Source organism: Macaca fascicularis, chromosome 15 (genome assembly GCF_037993035.2).
Source record: "Macaca fascicularis isolate 582-1 chromosome 15, T2T-MFA8v1.1".
Classification (NCBI taxonomy): Eukaryota; Metazoa; Chordata; class Mammalia; order Primates; family Cercopithecidae; genus Macaca; species Macaca fascicularis.
Window position 1 is genome coordinate 60,680,371 of NC_088389.1, and position 23,422 is coordinate 60,703,792.

The following is a 23,422-nucleotide window of genomic DNA, read 5'->3' on the forward strand; positions in this document are numbered from 1 at the left end:
AAATAAATTCTGGATGAATTAAAGACTAAAATGTAAAAAAAATGAAGCCACAATTACAAAAGAAAACAGAAGACGTTTTACATAATATTGGGAGGAAATGCTTTTCTAAGCATAATACCTAAAAGTAGAAGCCACATAGTAAAAGACTGATAGCTGTAAGCATGCAACATTTTAAAGTTTTTGTATACAAAAAATACAATAATTAAACGAACTGAGAGAATACTGTCAAGATACCACAAAGGGCCAACTTCCTTAATTTATAAACCACTTTTAGATGTTAAAAGAAAAGAGCCAACAGAAAAATTACGCAAAAGACAAAGACATGTAATTCACATAAGACCTATAATGGACTAACAAATACTATGACAAAAATGTAACTTCCTTAAGAATCAAAATCAAGGAAATAAAAATTAAAACATAGACTTTTTTTCACTTTTCAAAGTAGCAAAGCAAAAAACAGATGCCCAAAGTTGGCAGGCATACAAGAAAATAATCACTCTCATACTCTTCTAGAAGAAAACAAATTATTATAATCTGTTTAGAGCATAATTTAATAGGAGCCTTAATATGTATACCCTCTTACCCACACATTTTATCTCTATTAATTTATTCTACAGGAAACTAGCCATGCCAGCTTTCTAGAACTTTTCAATTTGTTAACAGGCATGAGTTCTTAACTGGAACTCTTGAGAACGAGCTTTGGGGGCTCATGAATCTACTGGTATGAGATGAGGTATGCACATGTATATGTACATGTGTGAATTTTTCTGGGAAGACCATTAATAGCTTTCATTAGCTTTTCAGAGGTTTGGTGACCTCAAAAAGTGTAAGTGTCCTTCATAACAGGTTTAACTGCTTTTTACTACATTAATATTTCATAAGTAGATATAAATGTTTTTGCTATTGTTCCAGTTTGATATTTTGATTTTATAACTACAAATGTTACCCATAACATCTGCCACTGGGTGGTATTTAGATTTCTCTTAAAAGGTATCTTTCAAATTGTACTATGTGCTTAAAAAAAGACTTGATTAAAATGTTTTACAACATCTCAAGCAGTCTTTAATGAAAATATGTGGCTTTTTTTTTTTTTTTTTTAAGAGACAAGGTCTTACTCTGTTACCCAGGCTTGAGTGTAGTGGTGTGATTATAACTCATTGTACCCTGGAACTCTCAGGTTCAAGTGATCTTCCCACCTCAATCTCTCAAGCATCTGAGACTACAGGTGCACACCACTATGTCCAGGTAATTTTTTTTTTTTTTTAAGTAGAGATGAGGTCTCACCATGTTGCCCAGGCTGTTCTTGTACTCATGGGTTCAAGTGATCCTCCTGCCTCAGCCTCCTAAAGTGTTGGAATTACAGGCAGGAGCCATGGTGCCCGGCCTGCTGTCAATTTGAAAACTTTGTATTCTGAAATACCTATAAATTCATGGGAAATTTCAAAAAGTGTACTTAGAGGTCCCATGTACCCTTCACTGTTTCCCCTAATAGTAAAATCTTGCATAGTATATATCAAAACCAGAATACTGGCAATGGTACAATTCAGAGATTATTCAGATTTCCAGTTGCATATGGATGTGTGTGTGTAGTTCTGTGCAATTTACCACATGTACGGATTCAGGTGCCCACCAGTACAATCAACACACAGAACCATCCCATGGCTACAAGGGTTCCTCTTGCTCTCCCTTTATAGCCATACCCATCCCTTAAATCACCCAAATCCTTAACCTCTGGCAACCACTAATCTGTCATCTATCTTTATAATTTTATCATTTCAAGAATGTTATATAAATAAAATCACACAGTATGTCGCTTTTTGAGATTGGTTTCTTTCATTCAGCATGATTCCCTTGAGATCCATCAGAGTTGCTGTGTGTATCAATAGTTCATTACTCCTTTTTACTGCAGAGACATATTCTGTGATAATGAGTGTACTACAGTTTGTTGAACCATTCACTTACCAAAGGATGTCTGGGTTGTTTCTATTTTTTGGCTAATATAAATAAAGTTACAGTGAACATTTGTGGACAGGTTTTTGTGTAAACATAAGTTTTCATTTATCTGAGATAAATGTCCAGGAGCACAACTGCTGGGTCATATTATAGTTTCATGCTTTTAGTTGACAAGTAAAAATTGTATATATTTATGGTATGCAACATGATGTGATGTTTTGATAAGTGTACACTGTGGAATGGCTAAATCAAGCTGCTTAACACATGCATTACTGCACATGCTTACTTTCTGTGGTAAAAACACTTAAAATCTACTCTCTTAGCAATTTGCAAGTACACAAGTATCATTAACTATAGTCACCATGAAATACAACAGATGTATTGAACCTATTTCTCCTAACTGAAATTGTGTACATCCACAACCCCCATCCTAACCCCATTTCCCTACCTTTGGTAACTGCCATTTTACTGTTTCTATGAGTTCGACTTTTTTAGATTCCACATATAAGGTCATGTGGTTTTTCTTTCTGTGCCCAGCTTATTTCACTTAACATAACGTCTTCCAGGTTCATCTATGTTGTTGCAAATGACAGGATTTCCTCCTTTATGAAGGCTGAATAGTAAGTATTCCATTCAGTAGATATAATGCATATTCTTTATCCATTCATTCATTAACGGACACTTCAGTTGATTCCATGCCTTGGCTATTGTGAATGCTGCTGCAATGAACATGGGCAAGCAGATATCTCTTCAACTGATACTGATTTCATAGCCTTTGAATATATACCCAGTAGTGGGACTGCTGATAGTTCTTTTTAAGTTTTTGAGAAATTTCCATACTGTTTTCCATAATAGCTGTACTAGCTTACATTTACCCCAGCAGTGTATTGGGGTTCCCTTTTTCTCCACATCCTTACCAGCACTTGTTATTTTCTGTGTTTTGATAGTGGCCATACTATTGGGTGTGAGGCGGTATCTCACTGTGGTTTTAATTTGCATTTCCCTGATGATTCATGATGTTGAGTATTTTTCCATATACTTGTTGATCATTTGTATGTCTTCTTTTGAGAAATCTCTGTTCAGGTCCTTTGATTGTTTTTAAAATTAGGTTGTTTTCTTGCTATTGAGTTGAGTTCCCTATATTTTGAATATTAAGCCCTTATCAGGTATACGGTTTGCAAATATTTTCTCCCATTCCACAGCTTGTCTTTTCACTCTGTTGACTGTTTCTTTGGTGGTGCAGAAGTTTTTTAGTTTGAAGTAATCCCATTTGTCTATTTTTGCTTTTGTTGCCTGTCCTTTTAGAGTCACATCCAAAAAAATCATTCAAAATGTACTGCTGAAATGTAGGCACACAACCAGAGAAGACAATGATACTTCTGTCACATACATATTGGATTCAACAAGTACTTTGGGTCAAGATCTGTGTTTTAACTATGTATTTTCTAGACCTTATCAAAATTATAACTAATTATATATAACATTAAATGTATACCATTATAAAAATATTTTACGGTTACTTTATTAAAAATTCTGTAATATAAAAAATTAGTACCAGTTCTAACTAACCTTTTTAAAAAGTTAATTCTTCCTAAATATTCTAGTATCTGGGGGAAAGTTCTGGAGGGAAAAATTATCTTTCACAAAATAGAATTTTTGAACACCGATTTAAAGGAATATAATACAACAAAATTTGTTTTGAAAAGGCACAAGTAGGATAGAAGAATGTGATCTTGATGCATCCACATCAGGGGTCAGCAACCTTTTTCTGTAAAGGGTCCACCAATGCATATTTTGCTTTGTAGGCCATCTAGTCTCTGTACGACTACTCACTTCTGCCACTATTTTGCAAAAGCACCCAGAGGCATATGCAAACAAAGAAAATGGCCACGTTCTAATAAAATTTAATTTACCAAAACAGGAAGTGGGCCTGATGTGGCCCATGGATTGTAGTTTGCCATCCTCTGAGCTACCTTATAAAACCATAGTTTTGAGCCAGAAAGGAACTTCAAGATCATCTAGTTTTACACTTTCATTGGACAAATGAACAAACCACAGACCCAAGGATGAAATAACTTATTTTACCTGACTAGTGAATGGCAGCACCCAATCTAAGACTTATAGGTTGTCTTTTACTGCCAGTCTGGTATTCTGCTGCATGGATGTCTGGTGCTACTAAATAATTATGGGCATGATATTTGCAGCACAGTGGAGTGTGTAAAACTCCATCAGATTTTACTTAAACCCACAAAATTGATTGTTAAAAAAAGTTTTCTGAAAAAGTTATAAGTTATACTGAAATAGTATCTCAAAACAATTTGTGAAAGCTTTTAAATGAACTTTACAAGGAGAGACTGACAACAATGCAGATAAAATACAGAATAGAGATGCATTTAGAGAATGATGTTCAGGCAGCTAGGAAAAGAGAACTTAACTGGTAATGACACATGTCTCTACTATATGTGAATTTAGATAAAATAGAAAGTGTTTCTTTCTTAACCTGAAAATATATTTGTAACACTTTTTACCTCAGATTCACCAAACTGTGTTAGTCAAAGGCCAAATACCTGTTGTTCGTGGACATGGTCACATGCCTTTGCACTGGAGTGTCTTTGAGTGCTTCATTTCCGAGAGTTGTGTGTAGCATATAAGGAGACATTTCAGCCTCAGGCTTAACTCCAGCAGAATTTCCTTTATCTCTTAATGGTGCTGGATTAGGTTTTTTGCCAACAGAAAAATTTGAAGCAAATCCTGGTTGTCTGAGGGTTGCTTTTGGTTTTCCTATGAAGTTAGGCATACATAATGAAATCAGTTAGCATCCCCAAACCCCACTTTCATTATGACACTCCCCTGACCAGATGTTTTCTGTGGGTGTCTATTCTCAGAACAGTTTGTAAGAACATGAAGAGGCTGCCACTAGAGGGTTGGTCAATAGGAAAAGAATAGATGGGTGAGTATTCGGCAGATAAGGTTCTTCATCCATTAGACTGGCTAGTAACTCCTGCTTCTCACCAACTGAACACTTCAGTGGCGGCCACCCCATTTTCTTGTAAATAAAGCACACTCAGCTGTATCTTGGTCCTCCCATCTCTTCTCCATAAATCCAAATTCTACCCATTGTTTGAGGTCTGGGCTCAAGTCTCCCTTTTGCCATTTTCATTCAAAATGATTGCTCCCTTGTCCTAAATCTTCACTGTGGCATTTAGTCATCTACTGTTTTGTATCATCATTGAACCACTTCATGGGAATTTAGTTTTAGAACCGATTGTAAGCTCCTTGAGATAAGTGTTTGGTAAACACAGGCTGAGTTGTCTATAACATTTTTGTGTACTACATAATTCACATATTCCTGAAACTAGAGGTTTTCTACCAGAAGACATAACTTGTCAAATAAGACATAAAATCATAGGTTCTTGGTGCATCCAACATTCTGGACAAGACATTCCCTGAAATAAGCTTAAAAAAAAAAAAACTACATATTACCATAACAAGCTTAATTACAATCTGTTCTGAGTTTTTTCCCACTGTGTAATTACTTCACTTAGTAAGTCATGCTCATCACGTTCACTTAAGAATTTCAAATGGAAATGCTACCTTCAGGATTTTTCCCCTGACATATGTATGTTAACAGATACAGGTATTTATCATAATACAAACAATATTTCCATAATTCCCTATGACAATGTATTCATAGACAGCCTTAAAAATGTTAGCATATAAAAAGCTCCTACCTTCTAGAAAAAATGGCATGGTTTTCTTCACTCTCATCTGACAATTAACTTGACGCCCGGTTTTCCTTTTAGAACTCCTTTGACGAGCCACAAGCTGAGCAATTCTTGCAGTTTCTGTGCAGGCCATGGCATAGCAGGTAATCTATTCATTAGAGGCAGGGGGAGAGGAGAAACATTTCTTAGATTCCGTGTTGCCTAGAGGCCAATTCTTAGAAGTGGATCTTAGTGAGCCTACATATCCCAAGTCAAGCGGTATGCAAATATTCATGTGTCTCACTCCTTGATAATGCTAGAAGAAAACTGCATTTTCTGCAACAGGAATCGAGCATAGTCTAGTACACTGAATCATCTTTCCCACACTGAAAATTTCATTTATTTTTTAAATAGGTATTAAGCATCTACACTGTACTAGGTACAAATTACCAAACGAACCAAAAGCAACTATGATCAAACATATATCATATAATCTGTGAGGTACATTTCATTCACACTTTGCACATGGGAATGCAGAGGCTTGGGAAAGTTAAGCAACCTTCCAAGTCACATGGCGAGGCTCTTTGAGTCCAAAGTATGTACTCATAACTACTATGTTGAATACAAGACTACTAAACCCTTCTCTTGCCTCTGTGATGGATATACTGGGTGACTCTGGGCAAATCTAAGTACTCTCAGCTGTAACACAGGGGTGTTTTACACCTGGTGTTCTCAAACTGTGTTCATGGGAGCCATAGAGTTCCATGGAGAAGCCTCAAGGGGCTGCCACTGGCAGGGGCATGAGAGCAAGGCAGGGCAAGCAGGCTTCCACATCTCTGAAAACACTGCAGCTCAGCTCTGTATCTTTAAAAAAAAAAAAACTGGTATGATACGATATTGAAAAAAGATTTCAAGATAGAGACTACTGGGACAAGATGATCTCTACAGACCTGTGTAGTTTTCAAGTCTTTGACTCTAATTTGAAATAAAAAACAGGAAAACAATGAGGCTTTATATCACAAGCTAAAATATGCTCCTACTCTTTGGCCCGGTATTTCTATTTCTGAGACTATAGTACAAGTATATAACTTGAAAAACCAAATGTGACCTACCCAAGTATATGCAACGAGGGTATTTTAATAGTCAAAATCTGGAAACGTTTAAAATGTCCAAAACAGGGGAACAAAGAGTTGAGTAAATTACAGTATAGTAACTCTATAGAGCATTAATTTATTAATTCATTCAGCTATTCATTCATTCATGCATTCAACACAGATTTATTAAGGCCTTCATCCTCAAGAAACTTATGAAGGAAAAAGAGAGAAGTAAGAAATTAAACAGAAAACAATGTGTCAAGTGTTACAACGGATGTATTACAAGGTGCAAGTAGACAGAAAGGAGGGCTTAAGTCTGTCTGGAAGGATCAGGGATGCCAAAGCATATTTTAGTATTCATATAATACTTAATTAATTTATATCTTCTCCTTAGGAAAATTATTAACTATAAGGTGAACTTCCCCTTTGACACTTTCCTGCTCCTGGTTCCCTTGTACTCCACCACTGCCTCCTCATCCCCCATACAGAGAAACCATTAAGAGAAATACATAGATCACTCCAGACCTGATCTATGTATTTACACATGTAGAAATATACCCAGGAAACTATAGTATATGAGGGGGTGTGGGTGTTTTTGTTTCTCTTTTTAGTTGGTGGTCTGTCTACATCTACTATGCTGTACAACGGGTAGGTACCAAGAAGCGAAGCTGCCAGGTCACAATGGAAGAGCAATGACAGATCAACCGGCTACTACTAAATGGCCCATTCTATAAACTGCTTTCTTCCAGAGAGGCAGAAGGATTTAAAATGGTATAATGATATGATCATATTGGTGTGAAGGAGAGGAAAATAAGAGAAGAGAGAACAGCAAGAAGGCCCTGGTAGTTACGAAAAGTGATGAAGGATCAGCTCCGGACTGACTAGGTCCAGATAGCAGGAATCAACATGATGAGAATTTAAAACTGCCTATTAGATTTGGTGATCACGAGGTCATTAGTGACTGTGGCAAAAACATTTGTAACAGGTTTGTAATGGGCAGGTGTGATATTTATGCACTTAAGGCCTCCAGTACAACTATTTTGTTTAGATGTTGACAATGGGTAAATAATTTTTAATTTTGTGTGGTTAAAATCTTATTTTCACAATGAAAATAATTTGAGGAATAAGACAAAAGACATAAGAACGTAGGCCATGATTTAGATGCTGCTTTCTCTGTCACTACCAATTGCAAACAACTAAGCTAGTACTTCAACTTAGAATTCTATCACAGGTAGGAGGTTGGAAGTGCCAGACAGGCAATTATGAATTGGTTTGATTCTTCTGACACGCACAATTACCTTCTTACCTCTCCAGATCTACTAGTCTCTATCCTGACCACTGCTGGCACACTTCTCAGATAGGCTTCTAGTGTAGGGAAACCTAGCTGTTTGAAGGGGATCCAGTCTCCAGTCAAGGATCTGTACTCTCCTTGGAGCCGGGGTAATGCTACTCCATTCTTATGAGACTGCAGAACAGCTCGCAGCATCTTTGAAACCAGATCTCCTTCCAGCATCTTTGCCTATAAGAACACAGTAGAAGGTTACTATAATGTGGCTCATTAGTCTGTGAATTCAAATAGATTTTCAGAGCTGAAACTTGTTACTTTATAAATTATTACTGCATACTTTCTGTGCAATTACAATATGGGGAAACAACTGCCATGGTAGAGAAAAGCACAAATACCATAAGAATGCAGAGGAAAGTCAGAAGGCACAAGACCAGCCTGAAGAGGGAAGATATCAGGGAATGTTCCCAGATGCAGGCGGGGAAGCCTGAATGGAGTCCCGAAGAGCAAGATGGAATCACTCAACAAGGAGGAAGAGGGTGGGCTGTGGGGCTGGGAGTGGTATTAGCCCAAGGAAGGGAATGGGATGTGCGAGTGCACAGAGGTGAGAGCGAAGCACATGGTGTGTTACAAAAATTCCAGACAGTCAGGTGGCTGGACATGACTGAACAAAGACTCCAAGCTGAGGGCTGAGAGGGCCAGGGAGGGGCAGACCCTGAGACTACTATATTATGCTCATGTTTGCATTTTTGCCAAAGGTAACATGGGGACTTAGGGACATTTTAAATAGGGGAACAAAATGATCAGCTCTGTACTTTACAAAGATCACTGTTCAGCAGTGGAGAAGATAAATGGGAAGGAGAAAGATTAACAAGTTGTCAGAATACTTGGAAATGTGGAGGACCACAAAACAGGGCTTTAGGAATAAACAAAAAAAATCAAATTGAGAGGTAATTAGGAGGTGGAATCAGCAGGAATTGGTATTGATTTGTATGAAGAGGTGGGCTCCAACGTTTCTAGCTTAGAAGTAAGGTAGAGAGTAATGACCCACACTGAGGTGGAATAAAGGCGGGTTTGCAAGAGAGGAAGAGGCCGATGCATTTTGGACACAGAGAGGTTGGAATGCTTATAGAACAGTCATGTAGATATATTCACTAGGAAATTAGGTTAGAAGTCTCAGCTGGTCATAGATTTGTTGCTCTTTGACTTATATGGGGTATTTCACATCCAGGGAGTAAAAAATAAGGTTACAGATGGACCTCTGTAGAAGGCTATCATTCAATAAATAGATAGAGGAAGACAAATCTATAAAAGGTTAAGGAAAAGGGACCAGAGAGATGGAAGAAAAAGAAGCAGTGTCAATAAAAGGAGGAAAGAATCATTTCCTTTGGACTAACGATTACATCTAGTTGTAGTTTTGCACAGAAAAAAATAGACAAATTCAGGAGATACATTCAGAGAATAAGTAGCCTGGAAAAAATGGCTTACCCTTTTAATAAAGGAAAGAGGAAGGCAAACCATGGGCAGTTTGTTACTTTTCCTTCAACAGTGATGTTCAATAGAACTTTCTGTGAGGATGGAAATGTTTTATATTATTGTAATGTTCACAATGTCCACATATGGCTCTGAGCACTTAAAATATGGCCAGGATGACTGAGGAACTAAAATTTTACTTTAAATTAATGTGGCCACTGGCTACCATACTGGACAGCAGAAAATTCTAGACAGATAGCTATTTTCTTTCTCTGGCTTAGAAAACACAAAAGAAGAATAACATGCAGTTCTATCAATTCCATCATTTGTCTATCTTAAAAAGAAAACAAAATATCAGCCTGTTTGTCCCGCTATTAATTATAAACATAATATTGAAGTGACAGCAAGGTTTAAAAAGGAAACAAAAATCTATATAGTCATGTGCCACTTAACAGTGTTTTAGTCAACAACGGACTGCATATATAAAAAAGGTTCTATAAGATTACAATGGAGCTGAGAAATTCCTATAGCCTAGTAATATCTTGATAATCCTGGCCTTGTATAGGCCGAGGCTAATGTGTGTGTTTTTGTCTTAGTTTTTAATTTAAAAAGTTTAAAAAGTAAAAGAGGCCAGATGCAGTGGCTCACACCTGCAGTCCCAATGCTTTGGGAGGCCAAGGTGGGCAGAATCACTTGAGCCCAGGAGTTTGAGACCAGCCTGTGCAACATGGTGAAACCCCATATCTACAAAAAACATAAAAATTACCTGGGTGTAGCAGCGTATGTCTATAGTCCCAGCTACTCAGGAGGCTGTGGTGGATCACTTGAGCCCAGGAGGTCAAGACTGCAATGAGCCAAGATCACACCACTGCACTCCAGCCTGGGTGACAGAATGAGACTGTGTCAAAAAAATAAAAATAAATAAAAAGTAAAAGAAATGAAAACCTTTAATAAATTTAGTGTCGCCTAAGTGTATAGTGTTTATAAGTCTACAGTAGTGTACAGTAATGTCCTAGGCCTTCACATTCATTCACCATTCACTCACTGACTCATCCAGAGCAACTTCCAGTCCTGCAAGCTCCATTTACAGCAAGTGACCTATATAAGTATGCCATTTTTTGTTTTATATACCATATTTTTACTGTACCTTTCCTATGTTTAGATACACAAATACTTACCATTGTGTTAATGGTTGCCTATAGCATTCAGTACAGTAACATGCTGTACAGGTTTGTAGCCTGGGAGCAACAGGCTATAGCACATAGCCCAGTTGTGTGGTAGGCTCTACTGTCTAGGTTTGTGAGTCCACTCTACAATGTTTGCACAGCAATGAAATTGCCTAACAATGCATTCCTCAGAACATACCCCTGTCGTTAGGCAATGTATGACTGTATGCATTATGTACTTTCCATTACTAAACATTAACTTTTTTCAAATTATTATCACCAGGACCAACGACATTTAATTAATATTATAACCTACAAAAACCCTATACTAGATCTATATTCTTATTCTTTTAACAGATGATAGATACACACACAGATATGTGTGTGTGTATAGTCATGTGTCATTTAACAACGGGGATACATTCCGAGAAATGTGTCATTAGGCAATGTAGTTATTGTGCAAACATTATTGAGTGGACTTGCAAACCTAGATGGCATAGCCTAGTACACACCTAGGCTATATAGTATAACCTATTGCTCCCAGGCTACAAACCTGTACAGCATGCTACTATACTGAATACTGTAGGCACTTTTAACAAAAGGATAAGTACTGTATGTCTAAACATACCTAAGCACAGATAAGGTACAGAAAAATATAGTATTATAATCTTACAGGACATATGATTATGCAGTCCATTGTTAACCAAAACATTGTTATTGGCACAAGACTAAATATCAAAATCTTTCTTTAGGGATAGTTAACCTAAAATAAAATTAACTCATTTTATATGTAGCATTTCTTGAGTTATGAAAAATATACACACCTATGTAATCATACCACAATCAAGATACAGACATTCCCATCATCCAAAAAAATTCCCTCATGTGGGGTACATAATATATGTAAAAGTAAAATGTACAAAAATAGTACAAAGAATGAGAGAGAAGTCAGAACTATACCAATGGAAGGTTCTTACACTATACATGAGGCAGTACAGTCATTTGAAAGCTGACTATGATAAAGATGGATATTGTAAACCTTATGACAACCACTAAATTTTTTTTTTTTTTTTGAGACAGAGTCTCACTCCGTTGTTCAGGCTGGAGTGCAGTGGCACGATCTTGGCTCACTGCAACCTCTGCCTCCCAGGTTCACACCATTGTCCTGCCTCAGCCTCTCAAGTAGCTGGGACTACAGGCAACCGCCACCACGCCCGGCTAATTCTTTGTATTTTCAATAGAGATGGGGTTTCACCGTGTTAAGCCAGGATGGTCTCAATCTCCTGACCTCATGATCCACCCACCCTGGCTTCCCAAAGTGCTGGGATTACAGGTGTGAGCCACTGTGCCTGGCCTAAAAATTTTTAAAAAGGTATAATAATATGCCAGTAGTAAAGATAAAACATAGTAAAACAATACTTCAGCAAGCAGAAGTTAAAAAAAAATTAAACAGGAAAATGGGGAAAAAAAGGGCAGAGAAAATAGAAAACATCCAGCAAAATGGTAGATTTAAAGCCAATCATATCAATAATTATATTAACTGTAAGTCACTGAAATAGCCCTATAAAACATTAGGGGTTGGCAGAGTGGATAAAAAAGCAAGACTTACTTATATACTACCTTCAAGAAACCCACTTTAAATATGAATGCATAGGTTAAAAGTAAAAAGATAGAAAAAGATGTACCATGCAAACACTATGACTATATAAATATCAGAATAAGGAATCTTATCAGGGATAATGAGAGACATTACATAATGATTAAGGAGCTAATTCATCAAAAAGATAAAACAATCCTAAGCATAGGTGCACCAAACATCAGAGCTTCTAAACATACAAAATCTGATCGCTGAAAAAACTTATTCACAATTTCACAATTATCACTGGCCAAATGTGGTGGCTCACAACTGTAATCCCAGCACTTTGGGAGGCCAAGGTGGGCAGATTACCTGAGGTCAGGAGTTCAAGACCAGTCTGGCCAACATGGTGAAACCCTACCTCTACTAAAAAATACAAAAAAACTCAGTTGGATGTGGTGGCTCATGCCTGTAATCCCAGTTACTCGGGAGGCTGAGGCAGAAGAATTGCTTGGACCCAGGCGGTAGACGTTGCAGTGAGCCAAAATCATGCCACTGCACTCCAGCCTAAGCAACAGAGTGACTCCATCTCAAAAAAAAAAAAAGAAAGAAAGAAAGAAAAAAAGAATATAAAAGAGCTAAACACTATCAACCAAAGTGACCTAATGATATTGACAGAACACTCCACTCCAAAGATAGCAGAATATACATTCTTTTCAAGAGCACATGTGATGTTCACCAAAATAAAATATATTCTTGAACTTAAAATGATATTCAAACAACTTAAAATAATTCAGATTATAAAAAGTATATACTGTGGACAGAACAAAATTAAATTAGGTATCATTAACAGAGAGATATGTGGACAATCTCCATGCAAATTTAGCAAGATACTTCTAAATAACCAAGGGTCAAAGAGAAAGGCTACCCCCAAAATTAGAAAAATATTCTAAATAAATGAAGACACAATATGTAAAATTTTGCTGGATGCAGTAAAAGTATTAGAGGAAGATTTATAGCATTACATGTTTCTGTTAGAAAGAAGAAAAGTGGTAAATCAACGATCTATTCTCCTACTTTGAGAACAAAAAGAGAGAAATTTATATCAAAAGTAAGCAGAAGAAAGGAAATAAAGGTGAGAACAGAAATCAATTCTGAAATGATGAAACAGATCAATAATGAAGTTTAAAAACAGGAGAGAAAAGAATCATGAAACTAAAACTAGTTCTTTCAAACCATCAATAAAATTGATAAACTCCTAGAAAGATAGAAAAAAAAGAAGGCACAAATTATCATAATGCGATTGAAAAAGGGGTCATCAATACAGATCCTACAGACACTAAATGATAAAACAGTTATGCCAGTAAGTTTGTAGCTTAGATGAAATGGATAAATTTATTGAAAGACACAAATGTCAAAGCTTACTCAAGAGGAAATAAATAACCCTCAAATATCCCGAATAGCTATTACAGAATTTGAATTTACTGTTAAAAATCTTCACACAAAGAAAACCTGAAGCCCAGGTTGCTTTGCTAGCAAATTCTACCAAACATTTATAGAAGAATCAATACTACTCTTACAGACTCTTAGAGAAAACAGAGGGAAGAGAACATTTCTGAACTCATTTTATGAGGCAAGCATTATGCTGATACAAAAACTATACAAAGACACTACATGAAAAGCATAGACCATATCCCTCATGAACATAAATGCAAAAATTCTTAACAAAACATTAGGAAATAAAATCCAACAATTAGTGAAAAGGATAGGACATAATAATCAGTTAAAGTTTATTCCAGGAATACAAGTATGGTTCAATATTCATTAAGTCAATCAATATAACTTACTACATCAACAGATTAAAGGAAATTAAACCACACAATCATATCAATAGGTGAAAAAAAGGCAGCTGACAAAATAAAAAATCTATTTATGATAAAAACTCTCAGAATATTAGAATAAAAAGGGAAGTCCTTAACCTGATAAAGACCATCTGTGAAAAAACCCACATTAACATCATTACTCACAGCTAAAGAGTACTGTCTCCCTAAGACTGGGAACAGGGCAAGAATGTCCATACTCAGCACTCCCACTCATTATCACAGTGGAGGTCCTAGTCAGTACAATAAGGCTGATTTCAAGACTTACTATAAGGCTGTATTAGTCAAAATAGTGTAATTATTATCAAAAGGACAATCATACAGATCAATAGAACAGAATATGTAATCCAGAAATAAACCCATATATGGCAAACTGATTTTTTTTTTGAGACAGGGTCTTGCTCTGTCACCCAGGTTGGAGTACAGTGGCACAATCTTGGCTCACCGTAACCTCTGCCTCCCGGGTTCAAGCAATTCTTGTGCCTCAGCCTCCCGAGTGGCTGGGATTACAGGCATGTGCCACCACGCCCAGCTAATATTTTTGTATTTTTGGCAGAGACAGGGTTTTGCCATGTTGGCTAGGCTGGTCTCAAACTCCTGACCTCAAGTGATCCACCTACCTCAGCCTCCCAAAGTTCTCAAATTACGGGTGTGAGCCACTACCTCTGGTCTAGTAAACTGATTTTCAACAAAGATGCTAAGGAAATTCTCCTGACTCAGCCTCCCGAATAGCTGGGATTACAGGCACACATCACCATGCCTCGCTAATTTTTGTATTTTTAGTAGGGACGGGGTTTCACCATGTTGGCCAGGCTGGTCTTGAACTCCTGACCTCGTGATAAGCCCGCCTCAGCCTCCCAAAGTGCTGGGATTACAGGCATGAGCCACCACGCCCAGCCTTTCACCCCCCTTTTAATGCACGTATTCTCACAGTTAAAATCTACTTTAAAATATTTCAATAGTAAAGTTGCTAACACTTGGCCGTTGATATATTTTGATTTGGTTTTGGGAAAAGGCAGGGGACTGCAGAAGATTGTGCCTGAGCCTCCTCTTACTTGTGTTCCCCAAGTTTAATGCCACTGCTCACTCATTTTCCTGGGATAAGCCCCTTCTCCTGGGCCTCAGTCTCCTTATCTGTAAGATGAGCTAGGTCAGTATTAGTTCTCAATCTTCCCCCAAGGAATGTGATACATAAAGATGGAAGGCAGATGTCTACAATTCCTTCACTTTTCACCACCTCCATGGCAGTTGCCCTAGTCCATGCCAGCAACATCTCTTTCCTGGAGCAGAGCAGCTGGTCTCTTAGCTGGTCTCTCTGCTTCCAGTTCACCTCCTAGAATCTATTCTCCACATATCAGCCTGAATGACCTTTTCATATAATATATACTATTATATCATGTCACTGAAAGCCCTCTAACGCTTACAGTTCTGTAAGAACTGTAAGCCAAGTTCTTACAGAGCCAAAAAGGGCCCTACATAACCTGCAACCCCTACTTCTCTGACTTAAGTTCTCTTCTCTTTATCTTCACTCACCCATCCTGGGCTCCATACTTTTCCTTAAACATCCCTGAGATGGCCTCACAACAGGGCTTTTGCACTTGCCATTCTCTCTACCTGGGACATACTGACTCCAGGGGTACACGTGGCTCACAGCCTCACTTCCTTCAGCTACAGTATTTGCTCAACTGTCACCACCACAGTAAGGCCTTCTCTGGCCACCCTATTCAAAATCAAAACTGAGATGCCAGTTTCCCTGATTTTCTCCTTAGCACTTATCACCATCCAATATTCTTCTTCATTTAATGTTTTTGTCTTTCTCCCCAACTTGAATGCAAGCTCCATGAAAGCAAGGATTTGTATCTGTTTTGTTCACTGCTGAATCCCTAGTGCCTCGCCCACAAGAGCTCAATACATACCTCTTGAAAGAATGAGTGAGAAATTATCCATCTACCTAACACCACTCCTTTTCTCTCCTACTCACTAAAATACAGCATAACATAGGTGAGCTATTAATGGCATAACTCTGAATCCAATTTAAGTTACTAAAAAATTATCTGCAAATATTAATAATTCTTATAAACTGAATGAGACAGCCAATCGCAACACCAAACTGTAGTTGAGAATCATCAAGCAGATTATTTCTGAGCCTGTCCACTCTGAGCCAGATTAGGCCCTGTGAGGGCCATAGCATGATTGCAAGGAGCCCCCACATCCTGACAAGCAGCAGGCATGGCTTGAATATTAGTAAATGTCTCACATGTACTTATAGTCCTCTTTTTCAAAGAGTGTACAGACATTGCTGAGATCCACAAACACAAACTGATATTAAATTCACAACAGCTTTTGGTAGTTATACATTTAATTGACCAATGGATACTGCAAGCACAACTACTAGTGTATGGGGTTTCACGAAATTTTTCTAAAGCTACAAAAAATGGCCTCATACTTGAGGAGACTGAGAATCAACGCTTGCCCACATGGTTGCAATCCATAAATTAAGTTCCCTCCCCCTGTCTGCCTATTTAAAGTATGCTATCTTTCATGGAAGACTATAACTCTCTATTTGCAAACAACATTTTGAAGGGAAGGGGAATCCCTTGGAGTATAAGACTGTGGGTCTCAAAGCTGGTGAGAAGCAGTTAAATGCAGTAAAACCTGGAAGGCTAAATGTGATTGTATTCAAATGCACGACTTGCCAGTCTGATTTAAATTCCCACATTAGCAACATCGCTTTAGGCAGTGAACGAAAGAGAAAGTGTAAGCTTTAAAAAAACATCATTATTTTCTAATCTATATCACTTTGCAAATGCTCTGAGTTTTGTTACTTGACTCATGATGACTGTTTTTGAAACTTTCAGAAGATGGCAATTATACTCTCAAGGTATATAAGAATACTTTATTCTAACTATAAAAATAAAGTTTAATATCTCAGACATCATCCATTAGAAGCATAAAATAAAGCATATCATGGGAATTTCAACTATTAGTGTCCCAAAGGCAAACTTTTAGGCCAGAACAAATTAAGTTTGGAAGTTTTTCTAAAGTGGCTTCTTAAATTTTTAAAGTTGCCATTTTGATCTTTCAGCTCTCCTCCTCTTCCCCCCTCATTTCTGTTCTCTAAAAGTACTGTGATAAGTAAGTTTTGCAGAATTCACGTTATTGTTATTTTGTGAATCTGAGAATGTTATGCAAGCCCAGGTGACCACAAGTGAGGCTATGTTGGGAGAAATGAAGTTGTCCATCTTCTGTTTTAGACCACGGCGTCTCAGGTTAAAACTCCCAAAAGCGTCCCTAGCCAATATGGGGGCTGCTTGAGCTGAACAAGACTCCTAAGCGCACAGTAAAATAAAACTGGGTCTGGGGAATTTTTAAATTATAGCACTTTTGATTTCAAAAACTGGCCACAGTCAGCTAGCACAAACCCTCAGTCAAGGAGAAACTGGCCATGACAGATTGCACTTGATCTCTACTTCCCTCCTCTCACTGTTTTTCTCCTCCTGGCCTCTCTGAATAAAAGCATCAAAAGTAGAGTTATATGTGTTTAGCACAATACTTGGCAGTTAGTAGTTACTAAATAAAAAGATTTTCCTAGAAGCATGGTGTGAATGGGAAACAATCTGTAAATATATGCATTCAACAGTTAAGAGTGCAATGACACAAGCATTGGTATACTGAAGAAACGTTTTGTACGGCATTAAATTTGAAATATCAGCATTTGCCCGGATCTTCTTACTTGCCTCATTAACACACTTACAAACTGGCAGGCTTGGTAAGAACGCCAGGGGATCTCCTCCAAGATTTCTTATCTAACTTGTAGGCAGAAAGTCACCTACTGCTTTGGCAAAGGTCTAGGAGCAGATTCCCTGCCACCACAATACCACCATGTCCCTGGACCCTGCCTGGTTAGGAAAGCAGCATGGGACAGTGGGCCCAGCTCTGAATGCAGAACTAGGGGAAGCATGGAATGCTACTTGGCACCTTATCACTATCTCCTCCAAACTCTTCAGTTTAAAATAAGGAAACTGAGGCCCAAGGGAATTATTCCAGCTCTCACATATCTTTATGACCAGAATCAAAAGAACGCAGTTTCTGGTTTCCAAACTAGGACTTTCTTTCAGACAGTTGCTCCTAATGGATGGAGGTGGCTTCTGAGAGTAAATTTTGACTCAGGAAACACTGACAGCAACCTTGGGGCATGTTTAATGACTAGTCCTTAAGTGGCATGAAACAGAGAACTGTCACGTTCTGATTTAAGAGTGTGGCACCCAAATCCAGAAGAATTGCTAACTGTTGCACTTAACATCTTTTTTTTTTTTTTTTTTTTTTTTTTTGCAATGGAGTCTCGGTCTGTCACCAGGCTGGAGTCCAGTGGCGCAATCTCCGCTCACTGCAACCTCCGCCTCCCGGGTTCAGGTGATTCGCCTGCCTCAGCCTCCTGAGTAGCTGGGACTATCTTTTGTATGCTTTCGTGCTTCCCTTTTTTTCTTCGCTTATACACAATTAATCTCAAGTATCCAAGACGCTAATAATGCACAAGAAGTGGGGTGGGAAGTTGGGGAAAGTGATGACAATCTTTAGGGAAACAAAATTTTAATAATTTAAGTGGCCTAAAATAATTCTCACTCTACTTCAAAACTACATTTTGTAAATTCATAGCTTTTCTCTTTACTATACCTGAAAATGACCCAAGAAAGTCCTGCTCTGAAGAATCTGCTTTTGGTGTATCCCAGATAAAAGCCTTCTACCATTAAATTGATCCTCCCTGGCTCAGTCATTTGCATGTTATCTGCTTCCTCTAGCTACTGGTGTCAAAGGCCTTTAGCTGAGCTAGTCTGACTTCCATCCTATGCTTTCTAAATTTCTTCTTGCTCAACTATTTCCAACTGTATTATTTGGCTCATCTTCCTCACTACATTTTTCATGTCATGAATTTAAGTTGTCGAGTGGCACTAAATCTTAAAGAAGAAGAATTATTAGGGTAAACTGAAAACACCAAGTAATCTCTCTTAGCTTCTTTTAGTTAGATGTTCAATTTTGAAGTATTTGGATATCTCTTTAGTGCATATACTTCCAATCACTAGCTGCCCTTCCTCTTGAAGACACTATTTTAGCAACAGCAGGACCTTAAAGTCCCATAATGCCTGTGCTGAAACATTGTAGGCATCATCTAGGCTAACCCAAGCTCCTTATCTTACAAATCAATACACTCAGCCTCAGAGGGAAGATTTTTTCCTAAGATCTTTACTCAATAAAGGATTTCTCATCTTGCACCTTTAAAATGCTCTTTTCTTTCTAATCATAGTCTGTTACCACCTCAATGACTCCTTCACCAACTAGTTTTTAAAGGAAAAAAGATGATTAATGCCCTCAGGTGATGGAATACTTCCTTAAGAGTTTTTTTAGGGAGTTATCTTTTTTATTCTTGTCATTTCAAGTTCCAAATTATTCGTGCATTTTAACTGCATACCATGAACGTATGTAAGGAAGGGATTTCCATAAGTCTACATACTACAGGAATAAACCCTGAGATAATAAAGTGGCTTAGTAAGGAGTTTGTGTCTTAATCCTAGTTCTGCTACTGATTACCCAACACAAGTCACTTCAGGTCTCTTTTTTTCACAAGGAAGAAAGGTGGCAAGAGCTATGATTCTCAACTTTCCTTGGATTCACTGAAGGCTGAACTAAGGTCCAAATATCTAACGAAAACCGAGTTTGCTTACTCATGACAAATCTGCACAGGCTAAAATGTCAAGCTTACTTTGAAGTCACACTGGGTAGCTTGCACTGATCAAGTTCTAATTGGCATATATACGTCTTCAACTAAAAACTGCAAAATTAATTACTTTTAGTTTGAAAGACAAAACTGTAAACATATTTGGCTTACATGGAAATAATGACAAGAATGAAGCTTTCAAAAGTACAGAGGTGGGAGTGAAGGGAGGAAAAAGCAGGTTTGGCACAAAGAAACAACAGTTCACATAAATATAAAATTTCACCAAGGAAATTCTCTGACAGTGTCCAGATGCAAAGCACTCTATGTCAAATCTCAATTCTTGAAAACAGCACTTGACAAACACAAATTAGGCACTCAGAGTTGGATTATAAGGTATTTTTTCTTTATATTCACATTAAGCATCCAACTAGATTATATTGCACAGACTTAAAGGAGAGGTTCTTCAAGGAGTTTAAAATCTGTTGATGCAAAATACAATAGTTCATTCAGCCATGTTCAACCTGTACACTTAAAAGGGCATTAGCAGGGGATTACATTTCATTTTCAATCTACAGAGACTGAAATCTGAAGGCACTGCCAACTGCTGCCTCACAGTCTCACCGTGTAACCAAAGAGGGAGGCTGTGTGCCACCAAAGGGCCCTGGATTGGGGCACAGGAGATGTGAGTTCTAATCCAGCTGGCCTCAGGGGCAATTCCCTATACCCCAGAACAGTACTTTGCACTGATGCTCAATGAATGTCAGCTGACTGGAAATGCAAAAATATCCACCATGTGCCAATTTATATTATACAGGAAACATAAAGATCTTTGTGTCCCTGCCCTCAAAAAACTAAAATCCAATTATGTAAAACATGGACAGTTTGTTGGAAGAGTGTGAATACTGCTTGGCAATTATTATGAGGCAAAGGATATACAGTGGTTATCTTGAAAAAGCCTTGCAAAGTAAGCCAAATATTTCTATTTGATACACAGAAAACCAGGCTCAGAGAAAGCATGTAATTTGTTCAAGATCACACAATTTGTAAAATGAGAAGCCCAGATTTCAATCCAGGTCTGCAAAGTTCACATTATTTGCAGTATGCAACACAGTCACACGCATCAAGGCAGCCCAGGAAGAGATAGGGATTTGGGTCTAAGTTTTACTTCTCCTACTAAGCTGTTGCATTTCTCCCTAGAGAGAACATTTCTCTGCATTTTTTTTCACCTGCACGATTGGAGAGCAGAGAGGTGTTGGCAGGAGGGTTCATGAACTGGATCTGTGGTTTTTTGGTTTGGTTTGGTTGGGCGGTTATCAGAAATCTTTTGAGCCAGGACTTGTCCTAATATGTTTTTTTCCCTTCCCTGCTCTTAGAAATTATTTGAGAATGGTACCTTTAGCTATTAATGGAAATATATTATACCTCTCAAGTGAATGGGAGCAGAAAGATGTGCTGCTTCCAAGCTCCCTCCTAGCAAGCTGAGGCTGAGAGTGTGACCCTGCTGGGGGATGCTGCTGAAAGTTGAGACAACTTATTCACGGATCCATGTTTCCCTCCCAGCTGGGTGCTCTGCACCCACTGGGTGCTCCTGGTTTGAGAGAAATGGGGATGTGTGCCCTGCATGACTTGAGCGGCCTGCCTGGGGCTCGTCTCCAGATTATAGAGACCTTTAAGAGAAGTTCGCGGTGTAAAATACTTGGGTTTAAATAGCGGAGCGCGGACATCCGTCGCTGGGGGCGGCGGCTGCGGCCTGTCGCTCCGGTAGCGGGAACCACTTCCTGGTCCGCATCTCCCGCCTGCGTCCACACCCCGCTGCTGCATTTCCCCCACGGCACAGAGCTTTAGAGGCAGCAGGGGGCTCCGTCCGACTCCCGCGTGACGCCCGGCCCGGCCCGGAGCGGGGTCCCTTCAGAGATTTAAAACACAACGCTCTGGAACTGCAACTCCCCCGGCGCCGAGCCCGGTTCCCAGGCGTCGTGGCCGGGGCAATCCCCTGCGGCTGCAGGGAAGAGGCCCCGAGCCTGTTGGAGCCTCCGGCCCCGGCCGCGGTCCCACTGGTGACCCAGGTGCGCCGCGCCCGCCCAAAATCCCGTCCGACGTCGCCCGGCACCTGTCGCGCCCGGAACCCGCAGGACCTGCGCTCACCTCGTTCCGGGGGCCCACGGCCCGTCCCCGCGCCTCTGGGCCCAGCTCCCGCCGCCGTCTCCGCCAAGGGCCCCGCCGCAGCCACCGCCCACTTTCGGTTTCCCCGCACCGCTGGAGCCGCCCCGCGGCTCGGGAATCACCTCAAGCCCCCGCCCCGCCCTGCTCGGCCCCGCCCCGCTTCGCCCCGCCCCGCTTCGAGGGCAGCCTGGCCTCGGCTCTGCGCACGCGCGGACGCCTCGGTCGCGTCGGCCCACGCCGGCGTCCGCGCGTGGGAAAGGAAACCGACGCCGCCTAGCGGTTTCTGCGCGTGCCCACGCACCGGCCGGCGGCGGAAGACGCCTGCGGGGCGGGTGCGGAAGCGCCTCCTGGTGGACAACGCAGGTACGCGCTGGCCGAGCGAGCCGGGACCCAGCAGGGGGTGTGGGCGGCTCCTCCTAAGGGGCTCACCCTCCTTCCAAACAGTTCAACTCCTGCACATTATTTTCTTCCACATCTGGAGCAGTTACTTTTTATTGCCCTAGACACACACTCTGTCCGCCCATATCCTTCAGGCCTTTCTCAAGCATCACCCTTTCAATGACGGTGGGCACAGTCTCTTAACATGTCAACCTCCTTCCTTGACTTTCCCTATCCCCATTCTCAGCCTTATTTCTCCTTAGCACCTATCTAGCACACTATATGTATTTTACTTAGGCTTTTATTGTCTGCTGTCCTCCTAAAATTAAAGGTCTGTGAGCACAAGGATTTTTGTTTGGTTCCTTAACCTATTCCCAGAGCCTAGAATAGTGCCTAGCACACGATCAGCGATAAATATCTGTCAAATTTATTCATTCATTCTAAAGTTATTGAACACCTAATAAGTGAATACCTATTTCTTCTGCATATTAACTCCACCAACCCTTATTGGGCACCTGCTTTGCATTCCTTCAGCCAACATTGAACGCTTCTCTGCACCATCGGATATGCATTTACTGGGAACTTGCTGTTTATTCAACCGGTATTTTATTACAGCTTGACTGCATTGTATAAGACATACAATAAACTGAACATTTAAAATGTACAGTTTGATAAATTTATATATATATATCACTGTGAGACCATCACTGCAATCAAAATCATGAACATATCCATCACCCAAAAAAGTTTTACTGTGATCCTTCGTAATTCTTATATCTTGTCCCTCCCTGTCCCTTGCCCCCTCAACTGCTCACCTGCTTTCTGTTGCTATAGATTAGCTTGCTTTTTCTAGAGTTATATATACAAATTTTATATATGGAATCGTATGTACTATCCTTTTGGGGGGCTACCTGACTTCTTTTGTTTAATAAATTATGTTCACCCATGTTGTTACATGTATCAATAGTTCATGTCTTTCTATTGCTGACGGGTATTGTAGGGATGTACCAGACCTACCACACAACCCAGCAATTCCA

At 39.4% G+C, this 23,422-nt stretch overlaps 1 protein-coding gene across 5 annotated transcripts in view; it reads right to left on the bottom strand.

The window, feature by feature from the left end:
• The window catches only part of TDRD7 (tudor domain containing 7), an 81,858-nt gene extending 59,698 nt beyond the window's left edge, over window positions 1-22,160 (bottom strand). For 3 of the 5 annotated variants that reach the window (XR_012424543.1, XM_005581242.3, XM_074017021.1), the window contains exons 1-4: window positions 21,990-22,160; window positions 8,058-8,270; window positions 5,685-5,826; window positions 4,521-4,734 (exon numbers count right to left, since the gene is read on the bottom strand). Coding sequence is in view for 3 of the 5 variants with exons in the window: in XM_005581242.3 (XP_005581299.1) it covers window positions 4,521-4,734; window positions 5,685-5,826; window positions 8,058-8,264 (563 nt within the window). In the remaining 2 variants the exon portion in view is untranslated. The remainder of the gene's footprint in view (window positions 1-4,520; window positions 4,735-5,684; window positions 5,827-8,057; window positions 8,271-21,989) is intronic. The other 2 variants (XR_012424544.1, XM_005581243.4) reach the window with 1 other exon arrangement.
• Between the last annotated feature and the right edge of the window lie 1,262 nt (window positions 22,161-23,422).